This window comes from Protopterus annectens, chromosome 1.part1 (genome assembly GCF_019279795.1).
Source record: "Protopterus annectens isolate FY-2018-M chromosome 1.part1, PAN1.0, whole genome shotgun sequence".
Lineage (NCBI taxonomy): Eukaryota > Metazoa > Chordata > Ceratodontiformes > Protopteridae > Protopterus > Protopterus annectens.
Genome location: NC_056726.1, coordinates 311,834,635 through 311,858,668, shown reverse-complemented (window position 1 = coordinate 311,858,668; position 24,034 = coordinate 311,834,635). Strand labels below are relative to the sequence as shown.

General features: G+C 43.3%; 1 protein-coding gene across 1 annotated transcript in view; it reads right to left on the bottom strand.

Annotated features, from left to right (window-relative positions):
• NARS1 (asparaginyl-tRNA synthetase 1) overlaps positions 1-24,034 on the bottom strand; it is a 963,811-nt gene that overhangs the window by 210,541 nt on the left and 729,236 nt on the right. The window contains exon 12 of the mRNA XM_044087034.1: positions 20,363-20,476. Coding sequence (XP_043942969.1) covers positions 20,363-20,476 — 114 coding nt within the window. The remainder of the gene's footprint in view (positions 1-20,362; positions 20,477-24,034) is intronic.

Below are 24,034 nucleotides of genomic sequence, written 5' to 3'. Positions count from 1 at the left end.
TCCATTCGGGAAGCTATGGATACAGTTTACACCAAACACTGTATGAGCTCGGAATCAGCGGCAGCTGAAATCTTTTCCAGAACTTGAGTCACTAATGGCGACTGGAATCTGGACAGGTGAGAGATAATTAAGTGATTAAAGTTTTAATGCAGCAAAAGAAAATACTCTCCTACCACCTCTGTCCAAATTCTTAGCTTATCAAGCAACATGTCAAGATTCTGTGGTGTATTAGACCCATGTCTTATGACAGAGATCTTGTAGGAATCCATTCTAAGATATTTGTTTAGAATCTCACCTCACTCATCCGTGAGGTTTGTAAAGCTCATCACCCTTCCTGGACACCAAGGAAGAAATACCACAGACTTTTTAGACTGCAAATATAGAATCTCCGATAACAGGTTCTATTGGGGGACTGATCCAGGACTCTCCCTCCTTCTACAGACATTCACTCAGACATTTCTGGTGGGGAAGAACTGGGGCAAGAGGCTGTCCATAGTGGCAATCCTGAGCATGACAGCATTTCCAAATAAGGGGACGTCAAGCCCAGCACTAAGGGAAGGGAGTTATCACTGTCCTTGTCCATCTCCAATAAAACAGCTGAGTCCTCTGAACCTTCCCAGGATGCAAAGGACATAGTAAAGTATGCTAAAAGTGCACAAGAGTGACAAAGCACCGTTGCAGAGGGATGAACCTGCTGACGGTGGTGTATGGAAAGGACAGACCTGACAGCACTAGGATTAGTCCATGCCCCCCAACGGTAGGCTCCTGCACTTCTGAAGCCAGAACCTAATGTTAAAAGTCAGACCTACAGACTCTCAAGTGAGAAGGCATAGTGAATCTTAATCTGTGCCATCAAGCCCTGTTGGACCAGGGTAGAAGTGATCACAATCCATAGCCTCACCTCACGGCTTCAGACACAGCTGGAATTGTTACCTGGGGGAAGGCTGGATGTTCTTTGTATTGATCACTTCTGCAGTAGCCTAACATTTAAGAGTTATACCCTGCAAGGATATAACAGACAGCCAGCCTCCAAAGCTTTAATGCAACTTCCACGTGCCCAAACCTTTAGTCAGCGACAGTCAGCACATGCTGTTCCTTTGCTGGGCAGATGAGTTTTTTTTATTCCCCATGAAGGTCCCATTCAGGAAAATTACCTTAAAGCTAGGGGGTTGTGTTTTAATTGACTGTTACGAGACTGTGCTGTTCATTTAAACAGGGGTGCTCTTTTTCCATGTCAGTTTAAAAATTGTTTGAAGTATCTGAAAAACTTTTTTTTCTTCTGGGGAGAAATAGAGATTTTTAATTTCTGGGTCTGGCAAACTGTTTTAACGTGCTTTTCATAGGTTGATACTAGGCTACCTGCCCTAGGGCATTTATAAGCCTAGCCAGAGTGTGTTTGGCTTTTGCCACCCTTTAGATTAGTTGATTGTGCCTCTGTATAGTAGGTCGCAGAAGATAGCCCTTTTAAGGTTAGTTTACTGTGCCTCTGTCTAGTAGGGACACAAAAGAGATCCCAGGGGTAAACCTATGATCTCCCATCCACTTGTCAAGATTTCTCTTGAAGAGGGTCATTGAGGGGCTCTGCCTAACATGGATTGGGATTTTGTTACAGAGTGAGGGGAGCCTCTGGGATATGAATCTGTCCCTCCAGCATGTCCTATTTATTTCTGTGCTGAGGTTCAAGTCCCTGGAGCGTGTAGCTCTAAGGGATTTGGATTTCCTGAGGTGGAGCATGTCCATTAATTCTGGGTTGGACATGGCTTTATACGTCAGGCACAGATCACCTCTGAGTAGGCGGTAGGCAACCGAGTAGAGCTGGAGTTTCTTTAGCCTAACTGCGTAGGGCCTCTGTGAGTCCCTTGATCCTCTTGGTGAGGTACTTTTGGGGTCTTTCCAGTTGCTGCAGGTGTCGGGTAAGGTACATCCCAAATGGGGCATTGTATTCAATTATGGGCCTGATGAGTGATTAGTAGAGGGGTACAATGACCTCTATTGATCTAGATGTGAACCCTTTCATGATAAGGTGGGCTATATAGAAGGTCTTTCTAACCACTTTGGCAATGTGATTGTCAAAGGAGAGATTGCTATCTACTTGGGTCCCCAAATCCCCAATTACTTCTTCCGTACTTAATGGATTACCACCTATGTGGTCATTTGTGGGCACTTTCCCAAAGGGGATGACTATGCACTTTTTGGCATTTAGCTTTAGGCCATGGCTCTGGCACCAGTTAACAGTCTCTGTGAGACCCTTTTGGAGAATGCTTGTGTCAGTCGACGAGTCGATTATGGCACCCAGTTTGCAGTCATCTGCGAACTTGGTCAGCCATAGTCCTCCTGTGTTTGTCTGTACCTCAGAGAAATATATACCGAACAAGAGAGGTCCCAGGACTGAGCCTTGTGGGACGCCACTTGTAACTGGTTTAGAGTCTGACATGGCACCTGCAATTCTGACCATGTGGGTTCTATCCCTGAGCCAGTTTGCAACCCATCTTGTGACACAGGGGCTGATATTTAAGCTGGTGAGCTTATTTATGATGCCCGAGTGGGTTATTGTGTCGAAGGCTTTTGCGAGGTCCAGGTAGGCTGTGTGGACTACCTTCCCTTCATCTATGGCCTTGGTGACTGTTTCAAAGAAGTCATCCAGGTTCATGAGGCAAGATCTGCCCTTAAAGCCGAATTGGGTAGGATCCAGTGTTTGGAGGTTCCCAAAGTCTTTGTTTATGAGTTCCATGATACGCCCCATAGCTTTGCAGACCAGGCTAGTCAGGCTTATAGGGCGATAGTTTCCGGGGTCCATTGTGGCACCACCTTTGTGGAGTGGGACCACTGTTGCTGTACGCCATTCCTTGGGTACATATCCTGCAGTAAGGCTGAGACTGAACAGTGACTTTATGTGAGGGTTCAGTTCTTCTTGGAGCTCGTGTAAGACGCAGCCCGGGACACCGTCCGGTCCCACTGATGCTGTGTTTTTTTGCTTAGGAGAGGGCAGCTCTCACCTGTGCATCTGTGATGTCAGGGAGGCTACACTCTGTTGGGATAGACATTTGCTCTTTTGGGGGGCAAGGGAGGGAGAAGTTTGCACTGAACCTGTCTGTCAGGATGTTGGCAATGTCTGTGGGTTCAGTGTATTTTTTGTCATTTTGCACTAACTCAGAGCATATCTGGGAGTTGCCACCCAGGTTCCTGACATAACTAAAGAAGGCCTTGTGATTATCTTTAGCGTCTTGTGCAATTTTTCTTTCGAAGCTGGCCTATTTTATGAGGAATCGTAGTTTCTTGCTAGTACTGATCAGAGATGCCTTCCCTTTTTGGGATTTTGCTCTATCATGTAGTAGCTTCCTCCTTCTGTTGTATAACTTATTTATGGCTGGGGTCCACCAGACAGGTCTCCTGCCTTTGGAGTGAGTCTTGGTTTTATTTGGGATAGCACGATCCATACATTCCTGTAGGTGTCCATAGAATGCATTTGTAAAGGATTCTGCGGTTTGGTCCACATTCTCCACTGGCCCGGGGGCTTTGAAGGATTCCACCTCGGTTTTGAGAAGTGTGAAGTTTGCTTTTGAGAAGTTCTTCACCGTGGCTTCCTTGGCTGGGGGTGGGGACAGGATATGGATGTCCAGTGAGATTAATTTATGGTCAGATCTTACCAATGAGGGGTATACCTCTGGTATGGAACAGAGTCCCCATGTTGGTGATGACCAGGTCCAATATGTTTTCCCCTCTTGTGGGAGTGGTGACCAGTTGTGTTGTTCTGTGAAAAAAAGTGACTTTTAAATAATTTTGAATCCACTTTTGCTGCTTATTTTCCCTAGAGAAAGAGGAAATATTTTCAGCTTGACCACAGAATAAACTCTTGGTCTCAAAGTCGGTCCTTTTTCCAGCTATTAAAAGGAAAAATTAAGTAAACTGCTTCAGCCACCACAGCAGGCTAGCAATTTTCCTCAGCTACAGGTGGGTGACTCTGCTGTGGCCATTAGTTGTACCTCAGACCACTCATTTGTACCTCGGACTCTCTGGTGTTGCACCTACAGACACTACGTACTATGGGTAGCTCCATGCTCTGCAAATGCTGGGGTCCCCTCAATGCGCGAGGGATTGCCACTCAGTGTCAGAAGGAACAAGGAGAGCTTCCCTGTTTTGTCAGAATGTCATGCCCATCCCTGTGGCAGCTGCTGCTGACATTAATAACACTGTTGTCCTCATTCTTCCTGACAAAAAGAAAGAGAAAATTAAACGAGTCTGCTCCTCCTGAAATTTCCTTGGAGAGGAGTAACTTACTGGGTCTAAGCTCAGGGTTCAATTCAGGCTATTGATCCTACCTATAAAGCAGTTTCTGGAAAGAGAATATAGATGTTACTCACACCCTCAGAAAATACTAACAGCTGTTACAGAAGTTCCCTAAACCTTCACCTATTCCTCCAATTCTGTTAGGGTTGGAGGATATGAGTGTAATCGCTTGCAACTTCCCTGGCAGACAGCATCCCATAAAAGGCATATAGGATGCATAAAGCTCTTCAATCTTTTTAAGTTTTTACATACTCTTCCCAAAACTGATTTTAGTTAATCTTACTGATACTAAACATTTAGTTAATTCCAATCCTCCTCTTTCTGACAAGAAAATGAAGATTATTGATAAGTATGGGAAAAATGTATGGTTCTGCAACTCCGAACTGTCAGGTTCGTACGGTAAAGGTTTGCTCTGACTAAATGTGAAAGCATGAGGAACGTTTTTCTGCAGTTTCTTCTTGGAAAGAAATATTTGCTTTAAATAATTTAGCTTCTTCTACTGTTCGAAGATTATTTACAGTGTGTTTACGATTTAAGTTGTTACTTCAAGAACTTTCACCACTGGTATGGTGTTTGGGAGGTTTACCTGGTTGCATTCTTAGACTCTCACAGATGTTAAAAATGACATTTTAAATTCTCATTTGGATAGAGATTTAGTTTCTGGCCCCTCTGCTGCAGAAGTGATCAAAAAGTGTGATGAGAGGGGTAAAATGATATAGGGAATAGACAAGATTTTTCAGAACTCCTTTTCCAAATTTTCCTAAGAAATTCTCTAACCCAAAATCAGACTTTGGCAAAAACAAAATAACCACTCTCAACGAAATGCAAGTAAACAAGAAGTTATGTACTCACCATAACGTTCGATGTATGTAGTCCATCTCGCCTCACATTCTTACCCGTGGGTTCGGAGCTGAATGTCGGCTCCGACTCGGCCAAACATTTTTAGCTCGAAGTCTTTCTATTGGCTGGGCTACGATGGTATCCCATGCTGCACTGCTCTCTATCACCAGATCTAGTTTGCTGCGAGCACCAGCACTCATTCTCCATGCATAACACCTACGGAAAGGAAGAACAAACCAAGAATGAAGGGAGCTCTGAAACCAGACCTAACCTCCAGATCCTCCAGCATGGGGGAAGGAGGGTGGGTAATAAAGAATGTGAGGCGAGATGGACTACATACATCGAAAGTTATGGTGAGTACATAACTTCTTGATGTTATGTAGTCCAATCTCGCCTACATTCTTACCTGTGGGACAGCATCCCCAGCACCTAAATCCTGGGAGAAAAATACTCCTGAGCACTGTGGAACCAAAGGAAGACCTGCTCCGAGATATCAAATCTAACTTGTAATGAGTAACAAAGGTGTGAGGAGATGCCCAAGTAACCGCAGCACAAATATCATCCATAGACAATCTGGCCTGAAAAGCTGTAGATGTAGATACAGACCAAGTAGAGTGAGCCTTCACCCGGAACGGTAAATCTTTTCCCCCTGAGGAATAAATGAAAGAAATACAACTGGAAATCCACCTGGACAACCTGACTTTGGAAACAGGAGACCCAGTTCTGTTTTCCGAAAATGAAACAAGCAACTGATCAGATTTTCTGAGGTCTTTTGTTCTGTGCAAATAAAAACATAATTGTCTGTGCACATCCAATTGATGAAATTTGAATTCTGCCCGGTTTGAGAACTGGGGAAAAAACACTGGCAATTCAATAGACTGGTTAAGGTTACTGACTGACGCTACTTTAGGAAGAAAGGAGGGGTTCAGTCTGAGAGAAACCCTGTCCTTATAAAAAATCAAATAAGGGGGTTTGACTGATAAAGCTTGAAGCTCCAAAACGCATCTGGCTGACGTGATGGCTACCAAAAAGACAGTCTTCCAAGTTAAGAATTTAAAATCGCAAGTGGCTGCAGGCTCAAAGGGGGGGTGAAGTAAGACCCTGGAAAACAAAGTCCCAAGGCATAACAGGTTCCAATACCACAGGACGAAGTAACAAAGTGCCCTTCAGGAAAGCCTTACAGAGTCTATGTGCCATCAGACTAGGCTCATCTGCGACATGAAAGGTAGAAATCGCCGCCAAATGGACTTTAATGGCTGCAGCCGCTGAACCCTCGTTAAAGAGCATAGACAAGAACTCCCAATACAGACGAAATTGGAGCTGTGTAAGGGTCAGTCTTTTGGTATGCGCCCAGATTGAAAACCTCTTCCATTTGCTGTAATAAATCTTCCTGGTCGAGGGCTTATGAGAGAAAGATAAAATATGAACCACCTCCAGAGAAATTTTATGAAACCTCATCAATGATGGAAGTGGAGTAGCCAGGCTGTCAACCGGAGGGTCCGAAGAGAAGGATGGGGCTGCCCTGACATGTGCGTCAGTAAGTCTGGTTGTGGGTCCAGAATCCAAAGAGCGTCCATAAGATAGGGATGGAGAAAGGGGCAAATTTGACGAGGCCAGTGTGGGGCTATCAGAATAATTTTGCTTCCCAAGGACTGCGCTTTCTGAATAACCTTCGACAGCAAGGGGACTGGGGGGAAGGCATATAGTAGACCAGAGGGCCAATCGTGGACTACAGCGTCCCTGGGCGACTCCCCCTGAGGGGGGATCAGTGTGAAGTAGCTGCTGCATTTGGCATTGAGGGGGCTGGCAAAATGGTCGCAGCAAGGCTGACCCCCACCTGCGGAAGATCTGCTCCGCAACTTGACAGTTCAGGGACCACTCGTAAGGCATCAGAATAGCTCTGCTTAGCCTGTCTGCGATCACATTGGACTTCCCCGGAATGTGCATTGCCACCGGAAACCTTTGGGAAGACACTGCCCACTGCCACACTCGCATGGCCTCCCTGCAAAGGGGATAAGACTTGGTTCCTCCCCGCTTGTTCAGATACCACACCACTGACATATTGTCTGAGTGGATTGCAATAGTCCCGAGAGGAAGAAAACTCTGAAGTGCTTGCAACGATAGTAGCACAGCTCATCTCCAGGACATTGATATGCAGATGCATCTCGTGCTCTTGCCACGTGCCTTGGACTGTCCTGCCTAGATAATGCCCCCCCACCCCATCTGGGAGGCATCTGTGGTCACCGTGGCAACCGGGGGCGCAGGAACAAAGGGCTTTCCTGCAATCAGGTTGTCGGTGTGAAGCCACCAACTGAGATCCTGTTTGCACCTGTCTGTGAGTAGAATAGGGTGAGAAAGTGGAAAACGTTGGAGACAACTGGGCAAAGTGTAGCCACTGAAGGAGCCTCATATGTAACCTTGCCAGAGGGACTAACAAATCTTAGCAGCCATTGTCCCCAATAACTGGAGGACCCATCTTGCCTTCACTCTTCTCAGAGGGAGCAAGGCATAAACCTGTTGTTGTAGGACTCTGATTCTTTACTGTGGCAGAAACGCCCGCATGAGAACGGTGTCTAATTCTGCACCTATAAAAGTGGCACGCTGTGAGGGCAACAAGGCAGATTTTTCCCAGTTCAATGTGATGCCCAACTGCTGACATAGGTTGATAGTAGCGTCCCTGGTGTGAAGTAGTAGATGCCTGGTGGTGGCAGTAAGGAGCCAGTCGTCCAGATACGGAAACACTTGGAATCCCTGACGTCTCAAGTGAGCAGTCACCACTGCCATGCATTTGGTAAACACCCTGGGGGCTGTGGTGAGACCAAAGGATAGGGCTCAAATCTGAAAATGACTCGTCTCCCAGCCTGAAGTGTAGGTGACTTCTGGATGCCCTATCCATCTTTATGTGGTAGCATGCATCCTTGAGGTCGATGGAGCACATCCACACTTTTCCCAACAATGGAAGAATAGACTGCAATGTGACCATTCGGAACTTGGACTTTTGCACATGGGTGTTCAATTGGCTGAGATCCAGTATGGGTCTCAGGTCCCCTGTCCTTTTCGGCACCAAAAAGAATCTGGAGTAATTCCCTAATCCGATCTGGTCTGAGGGGACATGTTGGATGGCTCCTTTTTCTAGCAGCTTTGAAACTTCTGAAGCTGCATAACCCCTTTGACTGGGTGGAACATCCGTGATTTTTCTGATTGGAGGGGGATTTGACGAGAAGGGAATGACATATCCTCCGGAAATTATTCGTAGAACCCACTGGCCCTGAGTGATATCTTGCCAGGCCTCTGGGTATAATGAGATTCGAGCCCCGACTGGCTCCGGAAACTCACAGTCGGGCCTCCCATCAGGTGCGGTGGTAGGGTGAACCACGAAAGGATTCACGGCCTCCCCAGTTGCGGGGGCCTCCTCTGCCCCTACGGCGGCATCTCCCTGAATAACCACCCCCTCCCCTGCCTCTGGAGGGGGGCTCACCTTGTGCACCGGGAAAAAACTCATTTCTTGAACCACATTTTGCCACCCCTCTGGGCCTTGGGATAAGGCCTAGAGGGAAGGGAAAAACGGACACCTACGGCAGACAGAGTTTCCCCCTGCTGCTCGCACCTAGTGAGAGTGTCTTTCACCTTGGTTCCGAACAAAGAGGAACCATCAAAAGGGGCATCGGTGAATGAAGACTTGAAGGCCTCCGTGAAATGACAAAGGTGCATCCAGGCCTGCCTCCTAAGAGCCACTCCTGAACTTGCTGCCCTACTCGCTCCCTCGGCTGCGTAGGAGATTAGCCTCATGGAGGAGTTTGCAATGGAATTGAGGGTAGACATCTGAGCGTTGACCGTCTGGGCCACCGCCTCAAACGATACCTGTGAGTATCTCTGAGCTCCTTGAGGAGATCTCTCTGGAGCCATGTAAAGTGTGATAAGTAATTCAGTGACCGCAAGGTAAAGGTCGCTGAAGAAAACGTACGCTTCCCGTACTGGTCCATAGCCCTAGACTCCTTGTTAGGGGAATGGACGGTGGAAGAAGTCTCAGCTAATTCCTTCTGGGTGGCAGCTGCCACCACCATGGCATCCACAGGGACTCCCTTGGACAGAAATTCCTTATCGGGAGGAGCAGGCAAAAATTTATTGGGTCTCCTGGGGACTGGATCCACAGAGTCAGGGGTTTCCCACACCCTTCGACAAACCAAATCCAGAAGCTCGAAGGGTGGAGATACCCAGGAGGCGGACGGCTGAGCACCAAAGGCCTTCAGGAAGACCGACTCCTCCTCTGAGGGGGCTTTGGATGGCCAGTCACCTCTGTTTCAAAATCTCTAGTATGTCAGAGAAAGAAACATCCTCAGAGGATGACTTAGGGGACCCCTCCGATTCCTCGAGGTCAGTGTCTGATGTGAGAGACTCATCCTGGGAATCTATGTGCTTCCTCTTGCATGTCTTCTTTCTGGGTTGCTCCTCAGACAAAAACTTTGAGGGGCCCTCAGAAATATGTAGACCACTCGTGGGGATACCCTGAGGCCTTGGGGCTCCGCTGTCCAGTGATAGATGGCGATCAGAGACTTGCACCGGTGTAGTAGGGGACAGAATAACCGACCCGTATGATGCCGCTGACTACCTGGCCAGCACGCTCCGCATGGCCTCGAAGGCTGGTCCTCCCGGGTCCGAAGAATGACCAGCCTCCAAAGCCAAGATAGGAGTGAGACTTCCCCACGCTGAAGCGCCGAGAAGGAAACTAGGAGCAGAGAGGTGTCGCAAAGCCTCTCCCTCGAGTCTGACCAAAGAATCCTGAGTCCTGAACCCCGTGGACAGCGCCAGCGTCGGAACAGATAAGCCAGGAGGGGCTGTCGGAACCGACCTAGGGACATCACATGGAGCCGAGCACTCCAGCTCCAAAAGCTGAGATGTGCTCAGAGGAAGTATCGATGCAGGTTGAGTGACCGGCTCCGGAGCCGACTGGGTCGAAGCAGAGAACAATTTTGCCAGTACCGGTGACTGAAGAAGTCTCTGCCCCACTCTATCGACGTCCACATCTGATAAGGTCCTGGAAGATTTGGAGGATAGAGAAGGAGATCGAGACCTCCTCTCTGAAAAGGACCTGCGAGGAGGGGATACTGGCCTAATACTAGGCAATCGGCTACAAACAGGTTCCAAGAAGAATGGAGCTGAAGCAGGTTCCATAACAACTGACACTTCCCTCAGCTCCATTGTCCTCGGGGCCCACAGGATGTCGATGCAGACTTTGCTATTTTTTCCAGTGGCTCCGAGGAGACTGATGGAGCTGGAGATCGCTTTTTTGCTTTTTAGGATTTTGCCTTAGAGCTGGAAGCACTCTCCAGATCCTCCTTGAAGGAGGGTTTCAGAAGTCCCTTCAAAATCAATTTATTCTTCCTTTCCTGAAGAACACGCGGACTAAAGGCATGACAGAAACTGCACAATTCCTGGAGATGAATTGCTCCCAGACAGTACAGACAGTGTTGTCCATCGGTAATGGACATTTTATAACTGCACCTAGAGCATTTCTTGAAGCCCGATGGCTTATGCTCCTTAGTATCTTTGGACATAGTTAACCAACAAGTAACCAACTGAAAAATCGACCAACGGTCAAACAGTCACAAGGCGGGAAAAAGCCTACAACAGACAGAATACCACAAGATCTCCAAGTTAAATGATCCTCAGACACAAATACAAGTGGGGGAGGACTAATTCCTCTAATTTAAACGGTTTTAGTCCCGGGAAACTTTTACCACACAAGGAAAGCAAGGGGACAGACTAGGTCCTCTAACTGAAACGGGCCTAGCCCGTTGGAAACAGCTAGTGGGATACCACCGAAAACAATCAAGAAAACACACTTTTCAACAATACAGACAAGAACACACACAATAGCTATTAAAATAGCTTTTTTTTTTGCAAAAAAACTTGTCTGATAAAGAAGAAAAAGGGTACTTAGCCACAGCCAAGAGCGAGACCACGTCCAAGCTACACGAGCGGCAAACGAGATCTGGGGATAGAGCAGTGCAGCATGGGATACCATCTTAGCCCAGCCAACAGAAAGACTTTGAGCTAAAAAAGTATGGCCGAACCCACGGGTAAGAATGTAGGAGAGATTGGACTACACAACATCAGACATTTAAGAAGAGATGGCAAGGGGGTTTGAAAAACAACTCAGGAACCCCCAAAATCAAGGACAGTCCAACAAGTCAAAATGAGGGACCTTGTCTCCCCCCCCCCCCACCCTAGAAGTCCCTTTTTCCTTCCAGAAAGTCTGACTCTCCATCTTTCCCTTTGGCAATGGATAGTTTCAGACAAATGGTTTCAGAAGATTATTCATCAAGGCTGCAAATGGCAGTGGGAGGAAGAGTTCCTCCTTTCCAGGGGGTAATCCTTCATCCACTGACCAAGACTCTTATTTCCACGTGTCCATCACATGCTGTCCCAAGGAGTGATGGAACCAGTTCTTCTTTCTCAGGTAGGAAAAGCTTTTATTCAAGGATATTTTAGTGCCAAAGAAATAAAATGCTTGGAGACTAGTTCTGGATCTTTCTTTCCTAAATCTGTGTAGTGCTGAATTGCAAAATACTGTCACCTTGCAACCTATTACCGTTTCTTTCTCATTCACGTTTCCAAGTAAATCGAGATTAAAAGATAGTTATCATCACATCCCTATTCATCCAGACTACAAGCGTTTAAGGTTCTGTGTGTCTGGATCATATTATCAGTTCTTTATCTTTCCCTTTGGACTATCCACTGCACTGAGAGTGCACACAAAGTGTCTAGCTCCAGTTATAGCTGACTACAGGCTTCAGGGTATCCACATTTTTGTATATTTAGACAATTTACTTATCTTTGTAGAGATTTTTACAATGTGCCAGAGATTTGTCACTTGGGTAAGAGATTTCTTACACAAGCTAGGATTCCTAGTGAACATACAAAAGGTCTTTTTTGACTTCTTCACACATGATAGTGTTCCTGTGGTGTCAGCTGGACATCTCAGTTCAAACAGCTTTTCTTCCACAGAAAAAAACAGATCTATATCGAGATAAATTGCTAAGGATTTCCACCAAGACTTTGGTCACTGCTAAAGAATACTTCAGGATTTTTGGTCTCATGGCATCTATGATTCTTATGATACCCCTTGGCAAGGCTACATATGAGAAAGATACAATGGTATCTGAAGTCTCTTTGGTCCCAGCACCAACATCCTTTCTCTTTTCAAATCTCAGTGCTGGGGGTTTGGCGGAAAAGAAATCAGTTGCTGGAGACAGCAAATATCCTCAAACACAAGTCTCCCTTTTTCCCTCCCTGTTCCAAAACTGTCAGTCGCCACATACACCTTGGACTTTGCTTGGGGACCAGTTTCAAGAGGGGAAAAAGTGCAAGGTATTTGGGACAACAAAGGCAGACAAAAACATATACATATAAAATCCAAACAACAGCGGTTGCTGGTGTAAAACGGCCCACTTCCGAAACTGAAACGGTATGCACCAACGGTTTTTGTGAAAGGAAACCCTTCACTGAATCCACTTTTCAAATACCAAAACTTCCAAACACGAAATCACCACGCTAACAATAGCAATGTGGAGCAACAAATCCTTTAATCACAGTGAGCGCTTTCGCCATGCGGCTTCTTCAGACTGTATAACAATGATAAAAACTCAAACAGCTATCTTTATAACATATTGCATCCTCCCATTGGTTAAAAAAGTCATTACACAAAGGCAATTAACGTAAAAACATTCGATCTCGTGCAGGATGCATTCAAAACAATGCAAACCGCTTCGCTACATGCAAGAATTATTTACTAGCAAACTAAAGTGCACATAGCTCCATATAAACATAAGCAAGAAAAGGAGAAGAATACAGAGATTAGACATTCATAGAATACATTTCATGGTCCTTGTAATACAAATAACAGAACCACAGGCACACTTAGTTGTGGGACAACTCCATATAAAAAACATGAACACATTTTGCTGTTCTACACTAAAACGCTTATCATGTGAATAAAAAGGTAAGCCTACACTTACTGCTAAAAAAGTGTCGATCAGCACTTCTTAAAAATATATATATCAGACAACGCTCCTTCTTCCACTACCAGACTGCTACACTATCTGAAGACAGGATCGCAGTGCTCCTGAAAATGTCGTCATCAGTAGCTTAAAGGGGACGACAGTTCGGGGGCAGACAGTTGGTACTCAAAACATATAGTGGATGATTCCACATCTGACAGGGAAAGATACAACATACATTAAAATTCGCTACTCCTGCTAAAAAACGCTACTCCTGCTAACAAACACAATCAGAAGGCAGACGGTTGATTCTCAAAATGTATAGTAGATGATTCCACATCTGACAGGGGATACACACCGTACATTGAAATTCACCACTCCTGCTGAAAAACTCCAAATAGGACGGACCTCTCCAGAAAGTAAAATTAGAAATAATATGACAGAACAAAACAAAACTCACAAACTCTAAAATCCAGAAACAAGTGTACTTAAAACTTGCAGGCATTAACATCGCCTAAATCTACTGAAACACATGAACCCTAAACATGTCCTAAACCATCCGGTCATGTCATTCCAAATAAAAACACAAGGGGGAAGGGTGGATGAAAGAAAAGGGGAGAGGGAAAGGGAGAGAGAGAGGGAACAGAGAAGAAAAAGAAGAAAAGAGGGGGAAAGGAAAAGGGGAAGAAGGGGAGGGGGAAGAGGGATAGGCCAAATGAAATGTGGATAAAATGGAACGTCTGCAAATGGAAAAAAGGGGGGAGGGACATGACAGGCGGAGGGAAAGAAAATGCAAATGCCCAGAAAGAACTGCAAACTGATAAAATGCAAAAATGATGAGTCTATATGTCCACCCTTCCCCCTTGTGTTTTTATTTGGAATGACATTCCCACAACCTGCTCATCAGCTGAGCTGCAGTCTAGCTCTATTTTATCAGCGTTTAGAACTTTGGTATAGTACCTATACAGACTTACTGCCCTGATGGTTCTGGTTTCACGACCATTGATTTCATTTTGAATTTCAATGTACGGTGTGTATCCCCTGTCAGATGTGGAATCATCTACTATACATTTTGAGAATCAACCGTCTGCCTTCTGATTGTGTTTGTTAGCAGGAGTAGCGTTTTTTAGCAGGAGTAGCGAATTTTAATGTATGTTGTATCTTTCCCTGTCAGATGTGGAATCATCCACTATATGTTTTGAGTACCAACTGTCTGCCCCCGAACTGTCGTCCCCTTTAAGCTACTGATGACGACATTTTCAGGAGCACTGCGATCCTGTCTTCAGATAGTGTAGCAGTCTGGTAGTGGAAGAAGGAGCGTTGTCTGATATATATATTTTTAAGAAGTGCTGATCGACACTTTTTTAGCAGTAAGTGTAGGCTTACCTTTTTATTCACATGATAAGCGTTTTAGTGCCAAAGAAATAAAATGCTTGGAGACTGTTCTGGATGTTTCTTTATAAATCTGTGTAGTGCTGAATTGCAAAATACTGTCACCTTGCCTGTGGTTCTTTCTCATTTTTGTATTAAAAGATAGTTATCATGAAATGTATTAATCCAGACTACAAGCGTTTAATCTTGTCTGGATCATATTCTCAGTTCTTTATCTTTATTTGGAGCTATGTGCACTGAGAGTGCACACAAAGTGTCTAGCTCCAGTTATAGCATGACTACAGGCTACAGGGTATCCACATTTTGTATATTTAGAATTTACTTATCTTTGTAGAGATTTTTTCAATGTGCCAGAGATTTGTCACTTGGGTAAGAGATTTCTTACACAAGCTAGGATGCAATATGAACATAAAGAAAGTCTGTTTGACTTCTTCACATGATAGTGTTCCTGTGGTGTCAGCTGGACATCTCAGTTCAAACAGCTTTTCTTCCACAGAAAAAAACAGATCTATATCGAGATAAATTGCTAAGGATTTCCACCAAGACTTTGGTCACTGCTAAAGAATACTTCAGGATTTTTGGTCTCATGGCATCTATAATTCTTATGATACCCCTGGCAAGGCTACATATCAGAAAGATACAATGGTATCTGAAGTCTCTTTGGTCCCAGCACCAACATCCTTTCTCTTTTCAAATCTCAGTGCTGGGGGTTTGGCAGAAAAGAAATCACTTGCTGGAGACAGCAAATATCCTCGACACCTTGGACTTTGCTTGGGGACCAGTTTCAAGAGGGGAAAAAGTGCAAGGTATTTGGGACAACAAAGGCAGACAAAAACATATACATATAAAAGAAATGCTTGCCCTGATCAAGGCACTCCACTCACTGAAACATCTTTGGACCTAGAGACCTCTTCAAGTTGTTACAGAAAATACGACAGTCATATGGCACATCAACAGTCAAAGGAAAACCAGAGTGTACCCCTTTTGAAGCCTAGCCTTGTTAGCCTGGGACATAGCTTCACAGCACAATCACAGTCTACAGGCATTCTGCATTCCATCAGGGCAAAACTGTGGAGCAGACAAGATGAGCAGGACAAGTGCAGTCTCGCATGAATGGAATCTAGGTCAGGGGATCTACCAAGATTTGATACTTCTGAGTGGAGTTCTCCTCAAGTAGACCTACTTGCTACTTCTCTGAACAATCAGCTGGCATGATTCTGCTATAGGACTTGGTGAAAGGAGGTCTGGAAAATACATGCCTTTTCTTTTCCTTGAACTAGAACATCCCTGTATGCCTTTCCACTGATATCCAGGGTACTTCTGAGGATTCAGAAGGAATCCCACAAGATCAGTGTTGTGATTCCATTCTGGCCCAGGCAATGGTGGTTCTTCCTTCATTTGGAATAGGCCAGGGCCAAGTACCACACGCTTCCTCAAAGAATGGATCTACTTCATACAAGAACAGGGGTGTTTGATACAGTTTACTTTCACATACTCGAAAGCACTGTGTTCGAGTGTGAAGATGTTAGAACAAATTGTTCGGAAATCAGAACACCGAACACAGTAAATACCGAACTGAGCATTTCAGTAAATGCGAATGTTGAATATGTAGACTTTGCTAAAATTCTCACATCCATTCAACACTGTAAAACATGTTTTGCAGGGGGGCAAGCCCCCCTGCACCCCCACACCCCCCTACGTATATATACAAACTCTGAGATAGCACTACACAGAGGGAAAGGGTACATTTCCCGATCCCCACTATAGTGCGATCTGCACTACAATGACAAACCTTGCTATAGCGAATGTTCGCTATTGTAAGGTTCGACAACGTAGTAATCACACTTACGGTTCTGCTGAATTTTGCACATATGTTGATCGCATGAAGTGCAATCGACTATGTGATAGTAAAACGTTGGATACATCTGACCTCAATCATCTTCAAATGACTGCCTGGATAATAGAATCTTAATTCCTTTTAGGTACCTGTTTACTGAGGAAGTGCAGCAGGTACTAATAGAAGCAAGAAAGGCTGCTACTAGAAAATCATATATTAGCAAATGGAAAAGGTTTTCTAGTCGGTGCCAGCAACTTAACTGCACCGATTCAGGTCTTGTTGTTCTCTGTTTTTACAGTATTTGTGTGACTTACTATCCTATAGCCTTTCTTACTCCTTCCTCAGTCAAGGTTCAATCAACCATTTCCGTGTGTCTGCCCATGGATCCTCCTCTTGCAATGCATTCTCATGTTAAAATATTTTTGCAAGGGCTCTTGCATAAGAGGTCTCAGAAAACCTGTGGCCCATCCCTGGAATATTAATTTTGTGTTAGAGAAACTAACACTTGCTCCATCTGAACCAGTTAATCTACCTGACTTGTGGTTCATAACACTGAAAACAATTTTACTAATTGCTCTGACCTCTGCAAGAAGGGTACGGGAGTTGCAAGCTCTTATGGCGAGTCAACCGCAGGAACGGGGTTTCTTTTTGAACTAATCTTCTTATGCCTAAAGGAATACCAGAGTTTACTTTATGGAAAACTATCCATCTCACAGTTTTCTTTCCTGAACCTATAAATGACAGAGAAGGATACGCCATACCTTGGATGTCCACAGACAACTCGAGTACTATCTTGACAAAACTAAATCTTTCAGATCTTTGAAACGATTGTTAATTTCCCGTGAAGGTAAGTAGAAGGGACAACCTATGTCAAAAGCAGACTATTTTCAAATGGTTGTCTAAGACTATTACATTTTGTTATATTCATCACAACAAAACTGTTTCAGGCTGGTTCAAGGCTCAATGTACCAGGGCCTTGGCTACATCTGCGGATTTTTGGAAAGTGCTGTGTTCCAGAAGTGTTCTAAAGCAGCAACGTGGCCCTCTCTACACATTTTTACAAGGCACTATAAGCTTCACTGCCTCTCTGGGTTTACATCAGGTTTTGCTAGAACCATTCTCCACGGTCTCTTGGACTCTTCTCCTTCCACCTCCCAAACTTTTTAAGCTATGGCAATCTACCCATGTAGCTTAGGCCAGTGCATAAGTGATCATTATGAAGAACACAGTACAGCTGTATAAGTAAACTTACCATAACAATAGATGTTCGAATGATCGCTGCTGCAGCAGCCACTCCCTCCCTCAATCCTCTTTTTTCTAGGTGTATTGTTTTTACCAGGGTGTAGACTTCTTTTTTGTCAGCTCGAACTAACAATTTGGGTGCGCAGAAGATGCCATGAAGCTTTGTAAGCTGGCTGACACTTATATTTCTTCAAGGATATAACCCAAATAGCTTAGGCTACTGCAGCGGTGCTCATTTGAACATCTCGTGTTATGGCAAGTTTACTTACACAACTGTACTTTGTTTAGCTCTCAAAGGGTAAGGATAAGAAAATGATAAATCGGAGCTCTGAGGTTATCTTAGAAAGAGGATTACCCACCATGATAACGTGAACTGTATCTGCATTTTGCTTCTTCTGCACAAGTTCTGCCTTTGGCTTGATCAATGGGCCTTCCAGACATTCCCCAGACTAGGCACTATCAGCTGCCTTCACTGACTAGAGGTATGCCAAGCACTTCTCCCTCCTGTGTCTTTGGTCATTCAGCTGAAAGGCTAGCACTCCTTCAATCTTGATTTGGTGGTCATATAAACATTTCAATGCCTCAAGTAATACAGGCATTGAGCATGCAAACTTTTCCATAGCAAATTGGAAAAAAAATAACACATTTTCCAAACAGTTTGGGTTTGTGAAGGGCCGATCTTGTCTCCTGAACCTGAATGACTTCTTCGAATCAGTCTCCAGAGCCATGGACAAGTGTAAGGTGGTCCACGCAGCCTATCTAGACCTTGCCAAGGCCTTTGATACCATCCCCCACTCTGGAATCATAGATAAACTTACTAAGCTGGGCATTAATCCCTACGTCACCCATTGGGTTGCTAACTGGCTTACTGATACAACCCACACTGTAAAAGTAGCAGACTCCAAATCCAGCTCCAGACAAGTGACAAGTGGAGTACCTCAAGGTTCAGTCCTGGGACCGCTCTTGTTTGGCATCTACTTCTCTGAAGTACAGGCCAACACTAAGGGACTCTGGCTAACAAAGTTCTGGCAGATGACAAACTGGGAGCCATTATTGAATCCCCAAATGATGTGGATACTCTACAAAAGGGCCTTACAGAAACAGATGCTTGGTGCCAGAGCCATGGGCTCAAGCTCAATGCCAAGAAATGTATAGTTATCCCCTTTAGGAAAAAACATGTATCCATGAATTACCAATATAGGTGGCAGTACACTAAACACTGAAAGTGTGATAAGAGACTTAGGGACACAGGTGAACAGTGGTCTCACCTTCGATAATCACATTGCCACAACAGTCAGGAAATCCTTCTATGTGGCACACCTCATCACTAAGGGCTTTTCATCCAGAAAAAAGGAGGTCATTGCCCCACTTACTCATCCCTCATTGGGTCCATTATAGAATACAATGCCCCGTTTGGTATGTACCTCTCAAGACATCTGCAACAAATGGAAAGGTCGCAGAAATACCTCCCTAAAAGAATCACAGGCCTAAAGCAGATGCCCTACGCTGACTGCCTTAAAAAAACTCCAGCTATACTCTGTCGCATATCGTCGACTCAGAGGCGATCTCTGCTTAACATACAAGGCCATGTCAAACCCAGAGCTGTTGGACATGCTACACTTAAAGAAATCCCAATCCCTCAGAGCCACATGCTCCAGGGATCTAAACATGCTGGAGGGATAGGTTCCTGACCCAGAGACTCCCCAGACTCTGGAAAAGATTGCCCATACATGTCAAGCAGAGTGCCTCTTTGGCCCTCTTCAAAAAGAACCTTGACGATTGGATGGGAGAAAGGAAATTCATCCCGGGGATCACGTCAGTCGCCCTGCTAGACAGGGGTCCAGAGAAGTAAATAGTGTGGGAAGAAATAGCCAGGGAATTGTTATGGCTAGGCTTGTATAGGCCCTAGGGCTGATAGCCTAGTACCAACCTATGAACCAAATATTGCAATCAAAATCTGAAAAGTTTGAATACAAGAAAAAACTAGCAGGTTCTGTGGTTAGGCACCTCTCTCCTAGAGCAGCACATGACAACAACATCTGTGCCAGCATTGTACTTAAAAGAAGGTGCTGCTCAGATTGATGCAAGACAGGAAGGATATTTCTAGTCCACATGTCCATTGTGGATGCCCCCTCCAATATCAGGGCTCTTGTTAATGCAAATAACCAACAAAAGAATTCTACTGGCACTGCTGAGCAACCAGGTATCACTATGCTAATTTTTTCTTGGTAAAGAAAGTTAATTTTTAAAAATGGAGTATAAAATATTAATAAAACAGAACATTGGAAACTTCTTTGTTTAAATATTCATTATTATCAGTTTTTGCACTTTACGTTCCTGCAACTATAACTGACACCATGTGCTCTTTTCAGTGGCAAACTAGTAATTTATTTTCATAAAACCAAATGCAGAATGTTAACAGGGACAAAACAATGCATGACACAATATCAGTCCACCAACACTTGCCTACTGCATCACCCTGAGCAAGTAACAAGACAGTGCTCCTGGGTTATCCATAAAAAGGGACATTCACACCTAGTGATTTATAAAATAAAATAAAACAAGATTTTCTGACTTATTGTACTATGAATTATGTAGCACAATTTGCCTTTTTTAGTTTTAACTGTGGAAAACCAGATGGCAGAATCGACATGGTCTAGGATTTAATAAATGCAAATTATGCAAGCAGCTCAGCGGGGACAAAGTATCCATAATACTAGATCATCAGTACCAAAGCAGTAAAACTACAATTGCTGTTCACTACCTCTCCAAATTCGTAATATGTCCCATCGTCTTTTTTGATATCATGTTCTTTCAGCCAAACAATAGCATCAGTGTAGTTCATTCGTCTGAAGGGACGCTTTGGAGGTTTGAAATCCTACAAAACAAAAAAAAAAAGCTTTTAAATTAAATACCAGGAAACAGTCCGTGAATAAAGCTTTCTGCAATGTACACAAAAGCAGACAATTGCAGATGCATGAACTAGCATACATCAGACAGATTGTAATCCCAAATGATCTTTAAAGCAATCATTAACAGCATATACCCTAATGTAATGCAGACTATGTCCACATAATAGGCATTACATTTTCACCCAACCAATCCTCTCCAGAAAAGCACTAGTAATGCAGAGCAGATGCTCCTTCATAACCACACTCTTAGGGTAACTCTCTTCAGTAGTTGCCTTCACTTGTTCACTATAACCTCTGGGTATGAAAGAATCCTGACCTCTTCCATTTTTTCTCTTACCCAAATCTTATTTTGTTTTGCTTTAGACTTCTGCTGGACTCCTCTCACACTCATGTCCCTATCATTACTGGCCCTCAAGTTACTTCTTCCTCTCTCTTTCTTCTCACTACAATATACACAATGGCTCTTGTAAATATTTTGCCTCCTTCCCACAACGCCAACTTCAATGGTCTATTTACAATGGATTCCAAAGACAAGTTCCTTATTTGCAATGCTAATCTCTTATAATAATTTCTCCAAAGAAATAAAATAAATAAAATGTACAATAAGAAGTAGATCTCAAGAAGAAAAGTGATTTCTAACAGCTGCCTTCTTGTGAAACATTACTCTGTCATTCTCAAGCTGCAGAATGGCTTCTGCCTTTGTAGGGGAGGGTAGCTGAACAAATGCTGAAGCCTGAAGTAGCAGCCACATAGACTTAATGTTGGCAGGAAAGACTAAACGTCTTCAATAGAACTGGAAATGGAAGCAACATAAATAATGGAACATGCTGATATTTCTCAAAAACTCAAATAATTCAGTACTTAATACATAAAAGAAAAAGGTGAAAGGTGATAAATTCTGCCAATCAAGAAGAGTTTTACTCAAACAAAATATTGTGCTGAAGACTTTCTTAGCTGTTGCCGATATATCCATAGTAAAATTTCAAATCCTGTACAAAACACAATATTGATGGAGTTAGTGACTCGAATAAGGAGACAAAGGGACCACCATATGTCCACAATGTCTGTCCCTGACCCACTATATGCAGATACAGTTATCAACAGTAGTTGAGCTGACTGACATTTACTCTGGGCCCGAAGTAACAGAAACCAGTGTTAGGTCAACTAGAAAGTCACTTCTGGTATTTTTTTTTAAATTCTGCATCCCTACCTTAAAGAAAGGGAATGGTTCTATAGTGCACATTGTGGGCAAATACGAACCCACATTTTTTTCCTGAAGGAATAATGGGTGGGTGTTGGATTGGGCTGGTTCTGACTGCTGAATAAGCACGTTAATGCAAACAAAGCAAACAGTACCATCTAGAGCCAAAAAATGCAAGATTCACAAGCCAAACTCAATATCTACTTTCACTTATTTACACAGTGTGAAATAAACAGCACATTACATCTCTAGAAAGGTAGGTCAAACTATGAGAAAGTTAACTGACTAGAGTTTCCTAGCTGAAAAGAAAATCTTGCTTAAGGAAAAACTAAACATCCATATATCCAGAAGCAGCGTCAACAGAAAGCACTAGATGTCTTGAGTTTGAGTCCCAAAGGAGAGCTAAATATTTAGGAGTCAAGCAATGCCTAAACACAAGGTGTTCCCTGTATATGTATATGAATGTCTGTGTAAAAGAAAATTAAACATCTCACACAAGAAAACACTACAGACAAACAAGACATAAATGTAAACTAAAGATACCTGAACTAATTCATCCACTTTCTGCCCTCCACTGTAACAAAGACTTGTTTGTGGGCAGTTCTGTCCCTTGTCCTCACCCCAGAACTTGTATATACCTTTTTCAAACTTGGAAGAGTACATCTCCATTTTCAGACAATCTTTGATTTTATTCAAGTCAAATATTTTTCAGATTTCATTGACGGAAGTGTTTGACCACTAACTGCAAATAAATTCAATTTGATATTCAACTGGGCTCCAAGTAAACCTACCATTTCCAAACAAGCAAGACTATGCAAAGAAGGACCTACTCTGTTCTGAGAGCAGAACCAAAATTCTGTGTGTACTGTGGATCCCAGTGAGCTTGGAAATTCACCCATGTCAAACAGATGGTTTCCTACCAATATGTCGACACGCGTAAAACTGAGTGATATGACAACCCCCCCCCCCCCCCCACTAAAAATGCAGGAGATGTGTAAATACTGAACATCACTCTTCTCATTTAAACTTAATTTTTGCAGAGGGGTAATCCCCCCTGCACTCCCCAAATGTGGGGGCAAGCCCCCCTACATATAGATAGATATGGATTCCATACTTTTGGTCAAATTACACTTAGTCAAAAATGATACCAGGCATTGCACTTCACTGAAAACTCACTTGGTCGAAGTAAATTTGGTCAAAATTGGAATATAGCCCCTGCCCCACTGCAGTGCATCCCTGGAGTGAGAATATTAAATAAGGGTAGGGTGGGGGCACAGCCTCCCACATAATTTTAATGTATTCACTATTATAAGAAGGTATATCCATTAGAAATGCATTGATATATACATATATATATATATATATATATATATCTTTAGTAAAAACTATTGGCATAATGTGGGGGGCTGTGCCCCCCACACACCCCCTTATTTAATATTCTCACTCCACGCACACCCTTATTTAATATTCTCACTCCAGGGTTGCACTGCAGTGGGGCAGGGGCAATATTCCATTTTCGACAAAATGAACTTCAACTAAATGAGCTTTCAGTGAAGTGAAATGCCTGGAATAATTTTCGACCAAGTGTAATTCGACCAAAAAATAAATAATAAATAAATATATATATATATATATATATCTATATATATATATATATATATCTATATATATATCTATATATCTATATCTATATCTATATATATCTATATATATCTATATCTATATCTATATATATCTATATATATATATATATATCTATATCTATATATATATATATATATATATATATATATATATATATATATATATATATATATATATCAACTTTAAGACTGACAGACCTTGCAGAAAAGGGAATAGTCCAAGAAATGGTCATCTCAGATTTAGTACATTTAAGTTCTTTTTTTCCGGCTATTCAGTCTCAGTATTAAGGGACATGCTAAAGCTGGACTTATTTCAAATGGCTACCCAGACAGACATTAGATCAAGTTAAATATGGCAATCCTTTCATGTGTACGCAATTGTGAAAAAACAGAGGTACTGTGTACCTTCTGGTGTTCTTTGCCAAGACAGACACATAAATAGACCTGATTAAAAGAAATACATTAAAAAAGTCTTTCAACTCTAGAATCAATACTCAAGGAGGCCTTGAAATACAACATAGTTTACACCAAGACAAACAAGGGCATGGAAATTATCGGAATGGGTCTACTGTTTTACCATGACAGTGCAAGCTGCAAACACCAAAGCTGGTACATCTCAGTATGACTCCTACTTCCATGTCAGACCAATGATTGAGTACAACGCCCCATTCGGAATGTAC